Raw genomic sequence first — 22,293 nt, forward strand, 5'->3', positions numbered from 1 at the left:
TGGGTTCTTCTAAACTTTTTCAACTGGTTGGTTTGTTAGCGTGGCACACTGTAACAAATTATATGATCATTTAGTCCTGACAGCATATGTAACTTATTAAACTGAGTTAATCATGTTCTAACGTAATTTTATGTGTTACATATTCTGTTTTAAGTCAGATTAACATAATATAAGTTTTAAGAGTTCACACTTAGCTGATGATTGATTATAAAGCAAGGTTGGCATGCTGTCCTGGGAGAGAGCCCTGAGCTCAAAGGTCTTTGAGCCCTGGACTCCCTCTTGCTTGCAGGGCGTAATAACTTACTTAACTGACCTAAAAAAAACTAGGTGAGTCTTTGAATTGCATTTTAAGGTAAATACGAGTATCTTGCGAAATAAGCATCACAATATTATGTACTGCCATCATGGCAAAGACTAAGGGCCCTATCATACACCCGGCGCAATGTGGCGCAAGGCGCGGCGCAATACTTGTTTGCTAGTTTCAGCTTGGCGCAAGAGTGGTTTTGAGGCGTTGTGCTACGCTGTTTAAATAGAAAATGCATTAGCGCTCATTTGTGCACTCATAGGCGTTCTGGTCTAAAAAGGAAGGCGTTCTGAGGCGGACCGCTGGCGCGTTGCTATTTTGAGAAACTATAATAGATTTTTCATTAGACCAAAACAAACCCGGTCTAAACTTCAGCGCAGAGTTGTGCCTCGCTTACACACTGCTTAATACACACAAGAGAGCAATAGGCAAATATCTTAACATATGAAAAAATTTAAATATTGAGGATATATATAGAATATAATAAGAATAGACATAGAATATAAATATAAAGGATTAAAATATTACAAAACATATTATTTTCTAGCCTACATAAATATGAAAAATCACTGCTTTTATGTCTTCTTCATCTCGGGAGGCTTTTTCAGTTCATTCATAACAATTTGCTTTTGTATAATGTTATTAATATTAGCAGTATTATTTATTATATCCATATTTATATTTGTTTTATTAAAAACAAGCTTAGATTTGCCCACCTGCCAGGTTTTAGACCATATGGGGCACAGCATGTGTTTTAGGATATAACTCAGGTTTTTGAGCACACTTCGTTATTATTGTTCATTTATACGTTTGCTGGAAATTAAAACTGAATTTAGAAATAGTTTTGAAATGAATATTTGTGCTTAACAATCGCAATTAATTATTTATAGACTAATTGATATCTGTGCGTAAAGGTTTCCATATCCAAGAGTGAAAGTGAAAGTAGATCCATTATCTCTCATTCTCATGCAGTAGATGCTCTGTTTAACAGTTTTCTGTTAAAAAAACTGTTAACTGTTTGCTTGTGAAATGCTCAGTTTTTCCACTTAGACTTACTTTACGTCCTGTAAATAGCAAATCTTGGTGCGACGCAGCTGGCTCTTAAAGAGAATGGGAGATGAGACTATAATTGGTTTATTCGCAAAACACACCTATAACTCATTAAGAAAATAAACTCAACCCTTTTAGACCATGCGCCACGGCGCAAAGCGGATTTTCCCATCTGTAAATTAGCAAAAATGCGTTCTGACACGCCCTGAAAGCGTTTGCACCCTGCGTTTAGCGCTCTGCGCATGGACCGTCAAAATGGAGCCCTGAAAGTATCTTTAGTAATAGAATTCTGTGGGTTGACACATTCTTCTAAAAAAATTTTTAACTCTAAAAACAGGGTGGGGCATCACCGTAGCAGTGGGTAGCATGATCGCCTCACAGCAAAAAGGTCACTTGTGCAAGCCTCGGCTGGGTCAGTTGCCTTTTCTGTGTGGAGTTTGCATGTTCTCCCTGTGTTTGCGTGAGTTTCCTCTGAGTGCTCCGGTTTTCCCCACAGTCCAAACACATGCGCTATAGGGGAACTAATTAAACTAAATTGTCCATAGTGTATGTGTGTGCATGGGTGTTTTCCAGTGTTGGGTTGCAGCTGGAACGGCATTCGCTGCGTAAAACATATTCTGGATAAGCTGGCAGTTCATTTCGCTGTGGCGGCCTCTGATTAATAAAGGGAATAAGCTGAAAAGGAAATGAATGAATGAATGAATTAATAAAATCAGGGTTGGTACACTAAAAAATTATTTTGCTGTTTATTTAAAATGAGCTGAAACAACTCAATTCTGACAGTTTTCGGGGGAACAACTTAATTGTTTTATGTAAAAGTTACTGACATTTGTAAAATCAATACATTTTTTTGAATTGGGACAACCTGCAGGAGGCGAGGCAGTGGTGCAGTAGGTAGTGCTGTCGCCTCACAGCAAGAAGGTCCCTGGTTCGAACCTCGGCTCAGTTGGCGCTTCTGTGTGGAGTTTGCATGTTCTCTCTGCCTTCGCGTGGGTTTCCTCCGGGTACTCCGGTTTCCCCCATAGTCCAAAGACATGCGGTACAGGTGAATTGGGTAGGCTAAATTGTCCGTACTGTATGAGTGTGTGTGTGGATGTTTCCCAGAGATGGGTTGCGGCTGTAAGGGCGTCCGCTGCGTAAAAAAACTTGCTGGATAAGTTGGCAGTTCATTCCGCTGTGGCAACACTGGATTAATAAAGGGACTAAGCCGACAGGAAAATGAATGAATGAACCTGCAGGAATTGTGCGGAACCCAGCATTTTTGTGGTATATGCTAGCAGATGCTGTACACTGGAAAAATACCTAATTGGATCAACTTAAATAAATTTCAGCTTCTTATACCTAAAAGAATGAAGTTTTTCCAACTTATTTATTACTGAAAACCATAATACAATAAATGGGAGCTAATTAATTTATGCAGTTGAAACAAACTGAAGTAATTTGTTTGAGTTTGTACTTTTGACAGTGTAGCATCCCAGAGACTTGGCAAATCTCACACCATCTGAAAACAGACAGATAGATGATGACCTCTGAGATTTCAAACACACTTCTGAGGTCTTGCAATGCTCAGTGTCAAAATGCCAGAAGGTGTTTTTTAATAAAATTCCAACTTGAAGATTGCATGCACTGACAAAAACCCTAACATTGCACTGAACATGTTGCAAAATTAGTCACACACTGAGAAATAAAGGTTACTATTCTTCAGAACTAATATGCACCTTTACGGTAATAATATGGTACACTTTTGAAAGGATGGCAGCTGTTGTACTTTTATTTCCGAGAATGTATAAGTGTCAATCAAGTCTTTTGCTTTCTTTCTGACTGGTCTAAAAAGAATTACAGGCATTTGGGCTTGGCATTTATCTAGCAAATCATTTACAGGAAAAATGCATTTGCTTTTAAATAATAAAAGGCAACAGAATACTTAAAAAATGAACTGAAATTGCAATAACACCACCAAAAATATTTATATGTGGATGCCATTGAAGATACAGTTGAAGACAAAATGATTGATCTTTTTCAAAATAAGTGCCATTTTTTAACAATGGTTTAAAGGGCACCTATGGTAAAAACTCTAAAAACTCTGTTTGGACAGACATGTGTGTAAGTTTAGTGTATATATTGTCATATTGGGGTGATATAAACACACCCAGTCCTTTTTTTTTTTCAAATTTTATAACATAAAACCGGTGGACCAATTGGATCGGTTTTCAGATCAACCACAGCTTGATGTAGGAGTGCGATTCCCCCGCCCACCAATATTGATTGACAGCTGCGCACATGAACATGTCTCTGTAGTAACGCATATAATCATATCAACAAGACAGGACGAGCGCAAAGCAACCAGGAATAAAAGGTCTGTTCAGTTTGCTAGGATCATCAATCATCATCAAATGTGATCAAGAGTGAGTTTTACAAGTGAGTTTACCCCCCAACCCCCCATAACTAAACCCCCCCGGTCCCTTTATTTATCAGGGGTCACCACAGCGGAATAATGAACCGCCACCTATTCCAGCATATGTTTTATGCAATGGATAACTACAACAAAGTACTGGGAAACACCCATACACACACACTCATACACTATGGCCAATTTAGTTCATCCAATTCACCTATAGTGCATGTTCTTGGACTGTGGGGGAAACCGGAGCACCCAGAGGAAACCCACGCCAACACAGGGAGAACATGCAAACTCCACACAAAAATGGCAATTGACTCAGCTGGGAATCGAACTGCTGTGAGGCGACAGTGCTAACCACAGAGCCACCTTTTGATATTTTATTGAATTTATTTATTTATTTCTAACTTGTTTTTTTTAAGTCTACAAAAAAAATACCACAATATCAATAATGTAGACTTTTTTTAACAATAACTAAGGGCAAACAACAACTATCAAAAAACCCTCAGTCCCTCATCCTACCCCCCAAGGAGCATTTGAAAAAAAACACACACACACACACACACACACACACACACACACACACACACACACACACACACACACACACAACAACATTAGCACCTACAAGAATTGTCAAAGCAATTGAATAAATATACATAAAATATAAATAACACATAAACACATTAATAAAAGAGCAGAGATCTTTCTTAAAAGAAAAATAAATAAATAAATAAATAAATCAGCGAAGAGGTGTGTTGTATTCCTGACAAAATTAATTAGAGGAAGCCAGCTGTCATAATTTTTTTCTTAATGTATTCTTAATGTAAACTTTTATAAAATTTAATGTATACTTGTTTAGTGTTACTCTGCATCAAAAGCAAGTCATAACAGTCTTTTATTCCCTGTTTTGATGTATATCAGAGTGAAACAGCTTCTTTAGCAAGATCAAAAGTCAGGGGCTTTATTTTGTCCATGAATAACTGAGAACTGGTTTCTATTGGTGGATCTCGTCTGAGTGACAGGTTGATCACGCCCTCATGCTAGTTAAGTTATTTCGATTATAGATTATGATGCAAAATTATTGAATTATTCCCAGAGATGGGTTGCGGCTGGAAGGGCATCCGCTGCGTTAAAAAAACGTGCTGGATAAGTTGGCGGTTCATTCTGCTGTGGCGACCTTGGATTAATAAAGGGACTGAGCCGACAAGAAAATGAATGAATGAATGAATGAATGAATGAATGAATGAACTAATGTGATGTGCATGGACCGCTGATATGATAATGCCAGAATAATGCTGCAATATTTCCTTAAAGGGGACCTATTATGCGAAAGTCACATTTATAATGGGTTTAAACTCTTTGATTGACATTTTCCATTTGTACGTGTCATCAGAAGGGGGAAAGCCCCGCCCATTACTGACAATCTCTCCCTCATTAGCATAGACAGCCCTAAGTAAGAAGCAGCCGTTTGCCATTAGAGTTTTGAATCTGTCATTATGCTAACACATAGGCATTTGTAGCTCCACCCTCTTTTGAAATGAACACAATCTAATTTAAATTTAAAGCGACAGTCACCAAATGCCACAATATGGATAAAGGTCTAAAAGGATTAGTTTTAGAGAGTTATAAAACTGTTGTGGTATTTTGAGCTGAAACTTCACACACACACACACACATGTTTGTTTTTGTGAAAAGTGGGGACAATACATAGGTTTCCATTCATTTTATACTGTTCAAACTGTATATTGCATTGCCCTCACCCCACCCCTAAACCCAACCATCACAGGAGGCTGTGTGCAGCTTTACTCTCTGATTAAACTCATTCTGTAGGATTTATAAGCATTTTGAGAAACAAGGACGTCACCAATTTCCTCATATTTCACCTCCTTTTTGTAATACCTGTGTCATACACATGTCATTATACAGATTTGTGTCCTGATATGTCACAAAAACACGTACACACATACACACACACACATTTTAGGTACATCAGATGCTAAAAAGAGGCATATTAGATTCCTTTTAAATAAGACAGCCGGAGAGTCTAAATTGTCAACTATGCAAAACTATTAGTGATTGCGTTGTTTTTTGTGCAGTCTTAACCCTGGCTTATTGAAAGCATGAAGTAGATATAGTCTTTGACATACGCTGTCTTCATGCAGGTCTGGAAGTGTGCAGCACCACTGGAATGAGATCTACTACTTCGTCGATCACCTCGCACACAAGTTCATCAGGTGATCCTGCCAGAAACCTGCCTCTATCTTTTTTTTAACTTGAGATCAGCTTGCAGTCATTAGCATAACATTATATAGCATATCATTAGTAAAAAATCAGCTATTATGTTTTCTCTTGTGGTTCAAATTAAATTGTCATTAGACTGCAGATAACACTTTCATATCATAATAATATCATAACATATAACTGAAAGGTTTGAATTCATATTTAAAGGTCCCGTGAAACTACATGTTAGCATCAGTATGTTAGTTTTAAGGATATCTATAAGCTAGTGTGCTCCAAAACGGTGACAAAATTTGCATTTGGAAGATATAAATCTGGTGTAAACATCCAAAGCTTGCAGTTTGTCACTTCCGCCTACATGGATCAACCATTTTCTGAAGTCACCTCATGCTTCAGTTTCTCATTAAATCTGACCAATCAAATGCTTTCTAGTATCTGACATGCCCCGCCCCCTTCAAGACACTTCTCATTTGATGTGCTTGAGCTCAACCACTCTCACTGGCGGTGATAAAACAAAACACCATTGGTTGTTTTTTTAAGGGGGAGGAGGAGCTACCATATGTCCCGCCCTCTCTTCATGTTTCAGTTGAGTTGAGATTGATTAAAATGGCACATTTTCAAAGCACTTCACGGGACCTTCAAGCAGTTGTGACAGCTTGTATAGCATGAATAGCTATAGTGCACCTATTAATGCCACCTATGGTCCACAAATAAAAAGAAAGTGTCACCTTATGCTCTGAATTCAGTCCACAGCTCCGCATGTCCTTCATCGTCTTTTCAACGGAGGGACGAATTCTGATGGAACTGACAGAAGACAGGCAAGAGTTCACAACACATGCTGCCATTTCACGCTGCCAACAACTCAAGCTGATTTTTTTCCCCACGTACTTTGATTTTCTTTGTGCCTGCTGAGAGTCTGCTTATTTGGATCTTGTGTTTATCAAATAAATCTAGAAGAGCAGTTAGTATGCTGGTTTAGACTTTATAGATACACTGATTTAGTAATACAGAAGGGGCTAGATGTAAGGGTGCTTTCGGCTATTCGTAATTTTTGAAATTGCCAATGTATAAATAAACTTTCCATAAATACTTGTAGATACTTGATGTAAACATTTCAAGGGAAATCGATATGATTTGATTTTCCCTTTCTCAAAAGAAGCTCCTTTTCATAGTGACACAAAACTAATCCTCATACAAAGAGCGCTTCTGTCTCTGAGGGACACGTTCAAGTACTTTTGAAGGATCCTTAGTAGGCAGTTTTTCGATTTTGCGTCTTTTATTTGGTATTAAAGACCTTCACGTCCTTCGGTCACCCACAACACTTCAGCAAAAAAGACATTTAAATAAAGAGCCTTCATATTAAAAGTGGAATTGATGAAACTGCATTTATGGAAGTGGGGGCTCCATTGATTTCTGATGCAGGAGTGTGCCTCCTTGTCATTTCTCACTATAAAAAACTGTCTTAAAGCTACTATGTGACTAAATGTAAAGTAGACAAGATAAAAAAAAATTGTTACCTAGCGATTCAATTAAATAGATCTATCTAGGGCAGTGTTTTTCAACCCTGTTCCTGGAGGCACATCAACAGTACATTTTTTTGGATGTCTCCCTTATCTGACCCATTACCTTCAGGTTTTCAAGTCTCTTCTGATGATTTGATTCAGGTGTGTTTAAATAGGAAGAGGTTGTAAATGTGTACTGTTGGTGTGCCTTCAGGAACAGGGTTGGGAAACTGATCTAGGGTACTTTTTTCTCCATCCAACGAAGGGTGATGAAAAGGGGCGCTGAAATAGGCCTATAAATTTTCGTTTTTCGACATATCTTTGCTTAAGAGTCGACAGGTTATAAAAACTCTGGATTTTTTAAGTTAGCTTTAAATGTAGTCAGTTTATATTAGCCCCTTTCACACATACAGACCTTTCCGGAAAATTGCCGGCAATTTTCCGGAAAGGTTGTATGTGTGAACAGGTCCTTTTTGAAAATACCGGTAAATTCGTTCTGGCTATTTTCCGGAAAGAGAAGTTGTAACATTACCGGCAATTTGCCGGAATGCTGCGCTGTGTGAATGCAGAAGAAAGATTCCCGTAATAAGCGCGTGCACGTCTTGAACGTGCTGACGTGAGACGTCTGCTTTAGCCAATCACAACAGTCAGACGCATTTACGTCCGCGCGGTTTATGAGGATAAAAGCCTTTGAATATTTTTCCAGACACATTTAGCTGCTAGAAGTTAGTCAGATCACGTTTATATGTTCTTCTTAATGCCAACTGTGTAAATAATCATCGATGAGATGCTTATGATAAGCCGTTGTTTGTTTACCTTCAAGCTTTGCGTGTGCCTATGAGCGCCTGCACAATTATGAACATCTCGACATGCGAAAGTGAGCCTGCGAAAGTTGTTCACAATATTGATCATCCACAGAGTTTGTAATTTAGTCAAATGTTTACAAATACAAGCGCAGCCGTTTAAAGCTCATTTGTGGTGAATGATGTCAGAATTTACCAATATTTTGGAATGGATGTGTGAATGCTCTTTTCCGGAAAATTTCCGTAACGTCCTCGCCTGTGTGAACAGCGCTTTTTTCAATATACCGGTAAAGTCGTTCCAGGAATTTTCCAGAAATTTACCGGTATCACTGTGTGAAAGGGGCTATAGTTTGAACATTGATGTTACAATTTTGTGAACTGCAATAGTCACATCATAAGATCTGGAATGAGCTCAGTGCTTTCCGACAGCTGTTTTTGCTTGTATTTATTTATTATTAAGAGAAAAGGGGAAAGCACAATTTTACATATTCATTGAAACATCACTCTTTGCATCGTTTGTTATCAGTTTTTTTTTTGTAGCAAAAGTATTTATATACTTTTGATCAAAGAATGAAAATGTGAAATATCGTTGGCCTTAATCATATTCAGACTCTTGTAAAATGTTTTAATTACTGACCGCAGTTCACTGAATGACCACCGGTGTCGCTAAAACAAGGCTCTCTCAACGCTACATAGACCCCCTTTAACTAATGAATCTAGGGTAGTATACGTCAGGCCATTCAGTGAGATCTCTCCAAATAAAACAAAGTATTGAAAAGGGGCAATAAAATAGACCTATACATTTTCGTTTTTTCGATATGTCTCTGCTTTTATTGTAGTCGACAGGCTATAAAAACTTAGTTCTGGATTTTTTAAGTTAGCTTGAAATGTAGTCAGTTTATATTATTTGAACATTGATATTACAATTTTGCGAACTGCAATAGTCACATCACAAGATCTGGAATGAGCTTAATGCTTTCTGCTGTTTTTGCTTGTATTTATTTATTAATAAGAGAAAAGGGGAAAGCACAATTTTACATATTTATTGAAACACCACTCTCTGCATCGTTTGTTATCAGTTTTTTTTTCCATCAAAGGTATTTATATACTTTTGATCAAAGAATGAAATATGTGAAATATCGTTGGCCTTAATCATTTTCAGACTCTTGTAAAATGTTTTAATTACTGACCGCAGTTCACTGAATGACCACCGGTGTCGCTAAAACAAGGCTCTCTCAACGCTACACAGACCCCCTTTAATTAATTAATCTAGGGTACCTTACGTCAGACAATTCAGTTAGATCTCTCCAACTAAAGGAGGGTGAAAGGGGCACTAAAATAAACCTATACATTTTCGTTTTTCAATATGTCTCTTCTTTTATTGGAGTCGACAGGTTATAAAATCTTTAGATCTTTAGAGTTTTAGATTTTTTAACAAGTTAGCTTTATAGTCAGCTTATATTGTTTGAACATTGATATTACAATTTTGTGAACTGTAATAGTCACATCATAAGATCTGGAATGAGCTCAATGCTTTCCGAAAGCTGATTTTGCTTGTATTTATTTATTATTAAGAGGAAAGGGCAAAGCACAAATATGCATATTTATCGAAACATCACTCTCTGCATCAATTATTATAATTTTTTGCATCAAAAGTATTTATATACTTCTAATCAAAGAATGAAAATAAAGTATCAGTAGCCTTAATCATATTCAGACTCTAGTAATTTTTTTAATTGCTGACCGCAGTTCACTAAATGGCCACCGGTGTCACTGAAAAACAAGACTTTCTCAATGTTTCAACACTTTAATTAAGTTTTCTAAGGAACTTCTAGTCAGGCCATTCAATAAGATAGCTCCAACTACAGGAGGATAAGAAAAAGGTGCACTGAAATTGACCTATACATTCATTTTTTTTTTTTTGAGTCGACAGGTTATAAAAACTTATTTCTGGATTTTTTAGCTAGTTATCTTTAGGTCTAGTCAGTACATATTGTTTGAATATCGATATTGCAATTTTGCGACTACATAATTCGTCATAATCAGGGTCTTTTAATTTTTTTAATTACGAACTGTAGTTCACTGAATGGCCACCGGTGTCGCTAAAAACACGGTTTTCTGAACTCTACATAGAGCCCCTTTAATGAACATTTATACAATCTCTGTTCTTAACTACATTTGAGCTACCTTTAGTTAAAAGATATTGTGTGGAGTACATAATTTAACAGTAAAACGCCATGAAAACTGTCAAAATTTAAACAAATTTTATTATTTAGGGATCAGATTCGTGCTGGGCTGGAGGAACTTCAGCGAGTCCTACCAGGTGGAGACACCTTTATGCACAAAGGTTTTCAGAAGGTAAGAGTTGTTTTAAAGAAAACTGCATGCACAGATTAACTTTCATAGCCACTGTTAATTTCAAATATATAAATATATTTGTGTGGTTTTATATATTTGTGTGGTTTTCTAGGCAAGTCAGCAGATTTACTATGGAACAGGTGATGGTAGGTTATGAATCAAATCATTTTCATGATATTAAGCAGACATTCAAAACATTATAAACATGTTTAAACAACCTAAGCAGAGGTTGAATTTATCCCACTGATAATATATACTGGGGTTGTATTTGAGGCTGACATTTCACAAATGTTTCACAATAGTTTTAAAATAAATCTGATTAGTTTGACAGTATTTTTTTATATGTGCTTCATTTATTTCTGCACTTTTGAAAACAGACCATCAACCTTTTTTGTGCATAAATTTTGTGATCACACATCCAACACAGAATTTTCCCCTAATGGCACAGTGTGTAAATTCTGGCCACTAGAGGGCGTGTATTCACAACAAACAAGGGCATATCTTGATGATGCCTTCACTGAGTGTGGAATCATAGGAGTTGTGTCTTCATTACATCCTATGGGACTCCAGCAGAGCTTTTATTACGCCACCGTCCACCGCTTACGGTTCTTTGGTCGCTTTATCAGACTAAATACATTGTAGGCTTCTGTTATAAAGCTGCTTTTTGCAGTCTAATAAAACTGTCTTTGCTGTTACTCTGATTTCCAAAAAAACAAACAAACCTGAAATCAAGGGTGTGTGATGTCATTAGAATAAACACAACAAATGCTCCGGCTCACTATTTAATATGGCATTTTTCTCTGGATTTGAACATTCTTCAGATTATTTTGGATAACGTAAGTACATAAGTCAAAGAAATATAGTAGTCGACATTTAAAGTGGATCAAAACTGTTTTTAAAAATTGTCCTAAGACAAGAATAGGTGATGTTTAAAAGTTTTAGGACAGCTTTAATAAAAGGTTGTGATCCACTTCAAATGTCAACATAGGTTCATTGTGAAAATGTTCCCCCTTATACATTTCTGGAGATCGTGAATTATGTAGTCAGAGCTACGTATGCCTGCGTTTCGTCTTTCAAATGAATGCCACAGAAGGCTTCTGTTTCTTTTCGCGCTACCAGTTGACAACTTACCTTCATGTAGACGGGTTTTCTGCTGTCTGCACAGTAGCTCACCATGTACGTCGGCAGACTTGAGACACAGTCTGTTGACCATGTTGACAGGGTTCCAGTCCGGTGAAGAAAGGTTCCAGAAAGCAGGTAAAACAAAAACTAAATAAACAAAAAAATAAAATAAGCAACAGGGTAAAAACGTCGTAAAATCTTTAACCGTTGTAAAAATCAGGCAGCTGTGAGGGCTGTTCTTTTTTTTGGATTGTTTATGAAAACACTGTCGATTGGGTTTAGGGAAGGGGGTGGGTGGGGGTATCAGCTGGTCGATCAGTCAATCAGTCGGTAGGTCCGTCAGTCAACAGCGGTCTCTGATGGATTTACATGAGTGCCATTTCCATCTGTTTTCACGTAAATCCACCAGGGGCCACTGTTGACTGACCGACCAAGAGAAATTTTAGATCTGAAAAAGTGTACACAGTGGCCTCTTGTGGATTCGTGAAAAAAAACTGCAAAACAAATGAACTTCCTCTGACGTATTTTGCGTTGTCCAGAAATGTATACAGGAGTACGTATCAATAATGAGCCAGCATTGAACCAAAGAACAAAGACATTGTCAAATGTTGACTTCAGTACATAACAATGTTCTAGTGGGTTTTGGATATTTTAATAAAAGAAAACTATACATATTGTGCCTTTAATGTTTCCAAGTTTGTGCTAGTTAATTTTTTAGTGGCCTAACCTCCTAACCATGAGGGATCCTTCGTATTTATTGTGTGTAAAAAAAAAAAAAGAAAACCTTCCTGGAAAGTTTTGGAAACCAGATACTATTCCCAAGACGTTTTGGGAACCAATGCAGTAGACCATAGCTATAAACAGAGCTGAATAATACACCTCCACTTCCTTTCACTGAAGAAAAGTGAAGATGAAAAGTTGCTATTTTCAGCGCCGATATGGCTAGCTAAGCTAAAACTCCAGAGATTCAGAGTGGACTCAAAAAATGGTAAAACTCACCTGTTTAATAGAGGAATGCAAAAAATCCTTTAATGGGTGTTGGTTGTCATTCAAGAAAATTGCTGAAATGATCAACCCCCAATGCAGTGTGTGGCCTGCCTACCTATCTGCTATGCTGCTGGATAAACAGCGAGTATCTAAATGCACCACCACTGCCAAAAGACAATTCGAATGCATGAGACAAACTTCAAAGTGTCTGAAGATCCTCTTAGGAGTTTACTAACTCTGAAAGTGGCTTTATAATTTGCACTCTGGGCAAGTTTTATGACTCTAGGTGTGTGTTTCTACTCTGTTAGGATACCGCACGGCGAGCGTCATCATTGCTCTGACAGATGGAGAACTTCGCGAGAATGAATTTGACTTGGCAGCCAGAGAGGTGAGACCTTACACCTCCATCCTCATGCACGACTCGCATATTTTCCTAGCGTTTCTCCCCAGAGCATGACAAAAAAATCTATGTATCACCTAAAGTCTGAGGCAGCAGCAATAAACCAAGCCTGGGACCTTTTATTATTGCCTATTTCATTATCTGGCTCATAGAGATTTGAGATGAGCTGACTGTAATAAGCGAGTATATGCAAGCCAGCTGGTTGTTTTGAAGCCTGTCTCTGATGTGTGTAAATGGCAGGCCGGCCGCTCGCGTCAGCTCGGAGCTTCTGTCTACTGTGTCGGAGTGAAGGACTTTAATGAAACCCAGGTGAGGTGACAGTCATTCAGCGCTCCTTTGTAAATATTGGTTTTTCAGATTCTGAAATACAGCATGAGGAATAAGCATATTTCCATCTTTTCTGTCTATTCACAGCTGGCAACAATAGCTGATAGCAAAGATCACGTCTTCCCGGTAAATGATGGCTTTGAAGCGCTGCAAGGGGTCATTGATTCAGTGAGTGGATCAACTCAGACTATTCTCACATCCTTCTATTGATGATTAAATAGATGTCAGCAGAAGTTGCCGATAATATCAAACACACTTTTCCTTTCTGAAAAACGTCCTTTTTTGTCCATAAGAAAAAAAGAAGTGCACTGCACTTTTTATGTTGCTAGGCAACCACTGAATCAGCTGTCTATTGTGCGCGAGCTCTGCTGTTGATATTATTATAATTCATTCATTCATTTTCCATCAGCTTAGCCTCTGATTTAACAGAGGTCGCCACAGTGAAATGAACTGCCAACTATTCCAACCTATGTTTGACACAGCCGCCTGCAATCCAGTACTGGGAAACACCCATACACACTCACAATCACACACACACTCGTACACTATGGCCAATTTAGTTCCTCCAAACTTACTTATACCGCATACCTGTTTTTAAGTGAAATCGGAGCACCCGAAGAAAACCCACATGGACATGGGGAGAACATGCAAACTCCACACAGAAATGGCAACTGACCCAGCCAAGACTCAAAACTTCCTACTACGAGGCGACAGTGCTAACCACCAACTTATCCAGCAGATGTTTTGCATAGCGGATGGCCTTCCAGCCACAACCCAACAATGGGAAACACCCATACACTCTCATTCACACACATACACTATGGCCAATTTAGCTTACTCAATTCACCTATAGCGCATGCGTTAGGACTGTTGGGGAAACCGGAACACCCGGAAGAAACCCACACAAACACGGGGAGAACATGCAAACTCCGCCGGGACTCAAATCAGCGACCTTCTTGCTGTGAGGTGACAGTGCTAACCACTGAGCCACCATGCCACCTGTTGTTATAATTGTAATATTAAATGATATTATGATATCTACAATTTGTGAAGTCTCCATATAACTCTAAACAGCAACCACTAGTCTCTCCTTCATCTTCAAAAGTTTCTACAGTCGTCTTAACACAAACACTGCCGTCACCTCATTTACATTTAGTCATTTAGCAGACGCTTTTATCCAAAGCGACTTACAAATGAGGACAAGGAAGCAATTTACACAACTATAAGAGCAACAATGAATAAGTGCTGTAGGCAAGTTTCAGGTCTGTAAAGTCTAAAAAGGAAAGTATTAGTAATTTTTATTTTTTTTGGGTACAGTTGGTGGTATATCCAGAGAGGCAATTGCAGATTAGGAAGTGAAGTGGAGACTAAATAGTTGAGTTTTTAGTCGTTTCTTGAAAACAGCGAGTGACTCTGCCGTTCTGATGCAGTTAGGGAGTTCATTCCACCAACTGGGCAGATTGAGCGTGAGCGTTCGCGAAAGTGATTTCTTCCCTCTTTGAGATGGAACCACGAGGCGATGTTCATTCACAGAATGCAAGTTTCTGGAGGGCACATAGATCTGCAGAAGTGAGAGCAGATAAGAAGGAGCAAAGCCAGAAGTCGCTTTGTAGGCAAACATCAGAACTTTGAATTTGATGCGAGCAGCAACTGGCAGCCAGTGCAAACGGATGAGCAGCGGAGTGACATGTGCTCTTTTAGGTTCATTAAAGACCACTCATTCTGCTGCGTTCTGGAGCAGCTGAAGAGGCTTGATAGAGTTAGCTGGAAGCCCAGCTAGTAGAGAGTTGCAGTAATCCAGTTTGGAGAGAACAAGAGCTTGAACAAGGAGTTGAGCTGCATGTTCAGATAAGAAGGGTCGGATCTTTCTGATGTTATAGAGTGCGAATCTGCACGATCGAGCAGTTCTAGAAATGTGGTCAGAGAAGTTTAGTTGGTCATCAATCGTTACTCCAAGGCTTTTCACCATTTTAGATGCAGTAATGGTTGCCCCATCCATCTGGATTGGAAAGTTATGGTGTAGAGTCGGGTTGACCTCAACGGAAACCCCGCCTCTGCTTTCATTTGATTGGAGAATGAAATAGACAAGACTGTCGTAGTACTTTTGTCTGCTCAGTGTTGACTTTTTCATCTGTAGGTGCACATAGCGCAACTGCAAAAATGTGATTCACATCAGGCGGTTAAAGTATGATGCGTGCAGAGCACAAAAGCAGCACACAAAGCACCTGCGACCATTAAAAAACAATGCAAAAAAGACGTCTTATTGCAAAAACTAGTTCGGTGTGATCAAGGCATATACAGTAGTAAATGGCCAATCACACCAAATGCCATTTTCCATACTAGAAGAATACGAAAGTAGAAAAACGGAAGTATGCTGCGCTATTTATGTTGCTAGGCAACTACTTAATCAGCTGCGTATTGTGCGTGAGCACTGCTGTTGATAGTGTTATAATTGTAATATTTAGTATTATTGTGATTCAACTCTGAATAACTCAAAACAGTGACAACTAGTTTGTCCTCCACCTTTAAAAGTCCCCGTTGTCATCTTGACAACACAAACACTGCTGTCACCTTTTCATCACCTGCTTTCGTTTGATTGGAGTATGAAGACGCAGCTGACACATGATGAGAGTTAACTTGTTTCAAGCACAGGTGCACAGAGCACAATGGCAAAAATGTAAGGCGCTGCTTTAAAATGCGAGGTGCTCAGGGTGCATAAGCAGCAAGCAAATCGCTCTCTGCTATTAGTAAACCATTCATAAAATGCACCTCTCAATGCAAATAACACATTCAGTGTGATCAAGGCCTAACTGTGTTCCTGGATCAAATGGCCATTTTTGATGCAAATAAGCATGGCTACTGTGGCCGAGAGAGCGCAATTTAGGAAAACACATGCAATTACAAAAAAAACACCAGCAAACGAAGAAAAGATCCATTTGACAGCACACCTGCTGCAAATCTTCACAATGCAAACACATGAAAAAAAAAACACATTGCATTTTCTCACAGCACAAACATTTTACAAAAATGTGCCGCATTTTCTCTAAAGACTTGCAAAAACAACAGAACACAACAGAAATGTTTCAAGTGGACCCAAAAACATGACGGATGCCACTGTACCATGAGTATTGCTCAGTGAAGTCGTAGGTGATCTTTGAAAGTTTTGATCTTTTGAAAGTATCCTGATTCTCTTGTCTTCCATATTATTTTAGCCTAAATAACCGTAACACAAATAGCTGTGTCCGTCACATTTTAGGATCCCCTTGAAACATGTGTTCCATGCTATTTAAAAGTGAGAAAATGCAGTGCATTCTCATAATTTTTTGTAACTGCATGTGTTTTCTTAAATTGCAGCACTTTAAGCTCTCTCGGCCACCGTACATGGCTTATGCATTATTCATTAAAACAGGGTTTTGTACAGAAATCAAAAACACTGAACTTTAAAATAGCACTTTACAGGCTAGGAAATGTGCTTCACATACAGTATCTGTATACAATAATATACTGCATGTTTTAATGATGGGGCGACGCAGTGGAGCAGTAGGTAGTGCTGTCGCCTCACAGCAAGAAGTTCGCCGGTTTGAGCCTCGGCTCAGTTGGCGTTTATGTGTGGAGTTTGCATGTTCTCCCTGCTTTCGCGTGGGTTTCCTCCGGGTGCTCCGGTTTCCCCCACAATCCAAAGATATGTGGTACAGGTGATTTGAGTAGACTAAATTGTCTGTAGTGTATGAGTGTGAATGAGTGTGTGTGGATGTTTTCCAGAAATGGGTTGAGGCTGGAAGGGCATCCGCTGCGTAAAATGTGCTGGATAAGTTGGCGGTTCATTCCGCTGTGGCGACCCTGGAATAATAAAGAGACTAAGCCGAAAAGAAAATGAATGAATGTTTTAATGATAATACTGGTAAAACAAATTACAATACAGTACAACTACAGTTGCAGCTGGTACTTAAAAACTATTTAATAATGCATCGCAACAAACACTGAACACTGAAATATTAACAAAAAGCAATACAGCATCTTTCATGCATCATTCACTGAAAAAAATGTATTCTGATGCATGCATAGCACCAAGGCCGGAGTGGGACTCTTTTTCAGCACAGGAGTTTCAAGCCTTAGACCGGCTCACCTCAGTTCACCACTGACTATATTAAAATAAGGTCATTTCCAATTCAGTTTCTATTGACACTATCACATCTTTTTTTGAGAAAACAGCTGTTTTAGAACTTCAAATGTTCAACAACCCTTACAGTATTATATGTCTTAACAATAAAAATGAAAAAAAAAAAAAATGTTACTCAAACGAGGACCGAACCCGGGTTGGCGGCATCATAACCTAACATGCTAACCACTGTACCACAACAGCTGAACATTGAGTGGTGACTTATCTAGTTATATCATTAACCTGCAGGGAGCAGAGCTGCGGTAAAATAATGAATAAGAAGGCTGTGGTCAAGTAAATAAATAAATTATTTTTAAAAAGTGTGACTGCTGAGAGCAACAGATTCTGGAGCTAGGAACACCGGCCCTCGCGGCCAAAAAACGGACCGGCCCACCGGGAATTCTCACGGTCCTCCCGATTAGCCTGCATAGCACATAAAGCCTGGTTTATACTTCTGCGTCAAGTGACCACCGTGACCCCCGGCGCATGCAACGCGCGTAGCTGTGCATTTATACTTCTGCGCGCTGTCTCTGTTGGTCTGCATTAACACTTCTGAAATGCTAGTTGGCAGTGAGGTGTAAATGTTTCTCTGTGTCGAGTTTCTTCTCTGCTGTTTTGCTTTTCCTGAACACTACAAGTGGCTCAAACTCGCTCATTTTGAGGCAGGAACTGGCGGACGTGCAACAACTTTAACCATGAGGTAAACACAAAACAAACTTTCCATCCGGAGCTCCTTCACAGGACTCCACACTTGTGAACAATCGCTTCATTGGGCTCGCGTCCAGCTCGCGCCATTCGCGCAGCTCTCGGTCCCGCCCTGACTCGTCAGCGCTACCAAGCCGACCAATCACAGAGCTTGCGCTACGCGTCGTTGCGACGTGTAGTTACAATTTTTGAGCGGTGCACGTCAGCGACGCCGACGGCCACGGCGAAGGGCTATGCATCAACGCTGTAGCATACGCCGGCGTTTGTCGCAGAAGTATAAATCAGCCTTAATTAAGTATTTCAGTACGATATTGCATATTTTATCCATCATATAGTAAAAATGCAATCTGATGATAAAGCATTGCAATAAACTCAACGTAAGGGGAAATAAATCCATCAATGACTGCAGAAAAAATGAGGACCATGTCAGCTATAAAAATATCTATTTAAAAATTCTATTGTATATATATATATATATATATATATATATATATATATATATATATATATATACATATATATGTGTGTGTGTGTGTGTGTGTGTGTGTGTGTGTGTGTGTGTGTGTGTGTGTGTGTGTGTGTGTGTGTGTGTGTGTGTGTGTGGTTAAAAAAATAAAATGTTATTTATGGCATGCTAATGAAGGCATGAAACTTTTCTTGCCTTAGATTCTGAAGAGATCCTGCATAGAGATCCTCGCCGTGGAGCCTTCCAGTATTTGTGCCGGAGGTAAACAGAATGAAAGTGAAGACCTGTTCCAGACAGAGTATTGTTTTGGCATATTGGTCAAAGATGAGCAACAACTGACTAAAGTGATTTGAGATATACAGCAATGCTATATAGAAGTAAACTGTTTAGTTTAAGAGGACAGTTCACCCATAGAGTTCTTCATTTACACACACTTGACTTGTTTCAAACCAGCTTGATTTGTTTTGTTCTGCTGAACACTAAATAAAGTGGTTTAAAAAAAGGTCAAGGGTGAACTATCCCGTAATTGTTTGACATAACTTCCCAGCAGACACACAACATCATAAGACGTTAATATTAGGTTAGATTTAGGTCCCCAGCATCAAAGGACAATGTTAGTTTGATGTTCAATAGCGATGTGAAATGGTGTTGATATTAGGTTGATTTTAGGTTGTTTTGGAAAGTGACCAAAATGCAATGTCAAGCCAACACCTTAAACCAACGTCATATTAGCGCCAAATACTGACATTTATTTGTCAGGTATGGCAACTAAAATCCAATGTGTGATAGAAGTCATAGTGGTAACATCCACACAACGTCAAGTTGTAACACCCTTAGACGTTGTTTTTAGGTTGCGTTGGAATGTAACCAAAATGCAACATCTGTCTGACATTGACATTGGGTTCTGACGTCAACCCAATTTTCTTTCCAAGCAAAATGCAACATCCCCAAGACGTTGGGGTACAACGTCAATTTAACATCATGTTGACGTCCTGCGTCTTCTGGGTTATAGATATCAAAATAAGGTGAAGTAATTTGTCTTTCTGCATATGTAAGTGTCGAAATTAAACATCAAACTTATTTTGATCTGTACTTTTTTAAAATATAAAAAAATAACTGATCATAAGATTTTGATTGTTTTTAAATTAATATAAAATTCTTGATGGCAAACAGCTAAAACCTAGTGGGTTTAAAGTATAGTGAAAAATATTACGAATAAATGGAAAAGAGTATTTTAGGGGAGTTTTAATTTACAATTTTAATTAGTCTAAAGTAATTCATTGTTAGGTCCTTAACTTGATGCATTAGCTAAATGTTGACAAGTACAACTTTTAATAATAGTAGCCTATGATGTAACTCAGTGTTTCTCAACCACGTTCCTGGAGGAGCACCAGCTCTTCATACTAGTTCGTGTTAGTAAATAAATTATAGCTAACTTTATAATTAAGTAGACAATTATTTTTTAAATACTACATTTTTTTTATTAGTTATAGCAACAAATATAGCAAAATCCTGCTAAAAAAACATTAATAAATTTAGTGAGTGCTTAAAAATAGGCTACATTGATTTAAAAAAAAACGTATTGGTTACCTATATAGCCTAAGTTTGCCTAAAGAGAATAAAATCCTCTTCACATTTAACTGAGTGAAAACAACATAAACGACAGAAAAATACGTTGTGTTTATGATTTATGTTCACATTGAATTGCAAATGATTTATTATTTCCTCACTCAGAATCCTTTGAGGTGGTGGTTCGTGGAAACGGATTTCTTCACGCCCGTGATGTAAACCGAATCCTCTGCAGCTTCCGAATCAACAACACCCTCACCGTGAGTAAGTGAAAACTGCCCACTAAATCATTACCAGTTAGCATTAGCCGCTAATTATAATAAACATCTCGTCATTTTGATAAGAAGTGACGTGATTTTTATTTGCCCCATTGAAAAAATAACGATGTATTCATGCACGCGGCAACGCAGACAGCTTTGTTTTTGACTTTAATAACTGTAAATAAGTCAATTGAATCCAAATGTCGGTATGGCTGTCATGTTTTCTTCAACTGGATGTTAGTTAGCATGCCGCTCGAGTGAAAGCTTGGCCGCAGCTCTTGTAAATCAGAAGACTTTCCTTCAACGCAAACCACATGTGCACAAACACTCACCATTAAAAACACACCATGGAAAAAATTACCAGGACTTTTCGAAGTGTCTTCTATTGTTTTGTGAATGTAGGCTAAATAGAGTTAGACCAATGCATTAAAACGCATATAGGGGTCATTCCTACTATTCAGTACCATTTCAGAGTACACTGGAATATTGGCTATTGGTCTAGCTATTGCAGTATAGCATTTTTACAGAATTTTCGCATGTGACGCATTATTTTATTCCTTGAGTAAGCCTACAATGACTGATTTTTTAAAAATTGCACACCTACACACCATAATGGAAAATATTAACTGAAAGAATATGAAATGTTTAGGTTTTCTTATGTAAATAGAGTTAAAGCAATGCCTTAAACTCAAACAGATTATTTTAATTCTTTAATATATTACTGAATTTTATTGCTGGTGACATTATTTTATTACCAGGGCTTTTCATTTAAAGATATGAAATGTTTTTCACTTTATAACTATACTGCACTAAAAACACCTTCAAAGCGTAAATATCGTTAAATGATTATAATTCGATTTATGACTGAATTATATTGTGCACAAACTCACATTTACACTTATAAACACACAATGGAAGATATTACCAGATGTCTTTCACTGTTTTGCAAATGTAAATAAAGTTAAGTGCTTTAGAATTATCAAATAGGTTAATCAAATGATTTTAATTCTTTAAGTTATGACTGAATTTTATTACGAACATTCTATCACCATGGAAAATATTACTAGGACTTTTCGTTCAAGTGTCTTAGATTGTTTTCTTGTAAATGTAAATAGAGTTCAGCCAATGCATCAAAATGCATATGAAAGGTTTATTCTTTGCATTACAGGACTTAGGCTTTGACTATGATACATTTTTTGTCCTGGGGGTCGTAAGCGGTCCTAAGCGGCCGCTTAACTTGCTTATTGGGTAAATCCGCCCCCGATGATATGATTCCCTTCCTGGCCAAAACCCCTCTAAAAATAGGCTGGTTGACCAACTAAAACCAGCCAACCAGCTTAGGCTGGTTTAAGCAGTTTTTCTCAGCAGGGATTTTAGTTCTTTGAGTTATGGCTGAATTATAAGGCTGAATTAGGCTGAAGCTGAATGGTAAAAAAAATACTGAAAATAATTATTAGTGGTGATGGTGGTGGCAAGCGTAGGATTGTTAGTTATCTGCAGGGTTAGGGGTTCTTTTTTGAAAGTAAGCTGTCGGTGTGAATAATACCTCAAATTATGATGAATATAAAAACTAAGTGACAAAATTCCTTAGACTTATACGAGAGGGATTTGAGTCATATGCATAAACATTTTTTGTCCTAGG

General features: G+C 38.2%; 2 protein-coding genes and 1 long non-coding RNA gene across 6 annotated transcripts in view; 1 reads left to right on the forward strand and 2 right to left on the reverse strand.

Annotated features, from left to right (window-relative positions):
• npffr1l1 (neuropeptide FF receptor 1 like 1) overlaps window positions 1-6,797 on the reverse strand; it is a 40,798-nt gene extending 34,001 nt beyond the window's left edge. Inside the window, exon 1 of the mRNA XM_087269565.1 lies at window positions 6,722-6,797. The gene's annotated coding sequence lies outside the window, so the exon portion shown is untranslated. The remainder of the gene's footprint in view (window positions 1-6,721) is intronic.
• The window catches only part of antxr1b (ANTXR cell adhesion molecule 1b), a 73,131-nt gene that overhangs the window by 12,164 nt on the left and 38,674 nt on the right, over window positions 1-22,293 (forward strand). For all 3 annotated transcript variants that reach the window (XR_015501526.1, XM_087271381.1, XM_087271380.1), the window contains exons 2-10: window positions 5,918-5,989; window positions 6,740-6,811; window positions 10,575-10,656; window positions 10,769-10,802; window positions 13,074-13,153; window positions 13,406-13,474; window positions 13,580-13,660; window positions 19,023-19,083; window positions 20,557-20,655. Coding sequence is in view for 2 of the 3 variants with exons in the window: in XM_087271381.1 (XP_087127507.1) it covers window positions 5,918-5,989; window positions 6,740-6,811; window positions 10,575-10,656; window positions 10,769-10,802; window positions 13,074-13,153; window positions 13,406-13,474; window positions 13,580-13,660; window positions 19,023-19,083; window positions 20,557-20,655 (650 nt within the window). In the remaining variant the exon portion in view is untranslated. The remainder of the gene's footprint in view (window positions 1-5,917; window positions 5,990-6,739; window positions 6,812-10,574; window positions 10,657-10,768; window positions 10,803-13,073; window positions 13,154-13,405; window positions 13,475-13,579; window positions 13,661-19,022; window positions 19,084-20,556; window positions 20,656-22,293) is intronic.
• Window positions 10,222-20,910, reverse strand: LOC141376466 (uncharacterized). Of its 2 annotated transcripts, none has more exons than XR_015501632.1 (3): window positions 20,553-20,910; window positions 19,018-19,106; window positions 10,222-11,925 (listed from the first exon to the last, which is right to left on the reverse strand). It is a non-coding gene; the product is annotated as an uncharacterized LOC141376466 (long non-coding RNA). The 2 variants fall into 2 exon arrangements; XR_015501633.1 differs by lacking the exon at window positions 10,222-11,925 and adding an exon at window positions 17,362-17,576 and having other exon boundaries at window positions 18,612-19,106.

The sequence above is a fragment of the Danio rerio genome, chromosome 10 (genome assembly GCF_052040795.2).
Source record: "Danio rerio strain M-AB ecotype USA chromosome 10, GRCz13ab, whole genome shotgun sequence".
Classification (NCBI taxonomy): domain Eukaryota; kingdom Metazoa; phylum Chordata; class Actinopteri; order Cypriniformes; family Danionidae; genus Danio; species Danio rerio.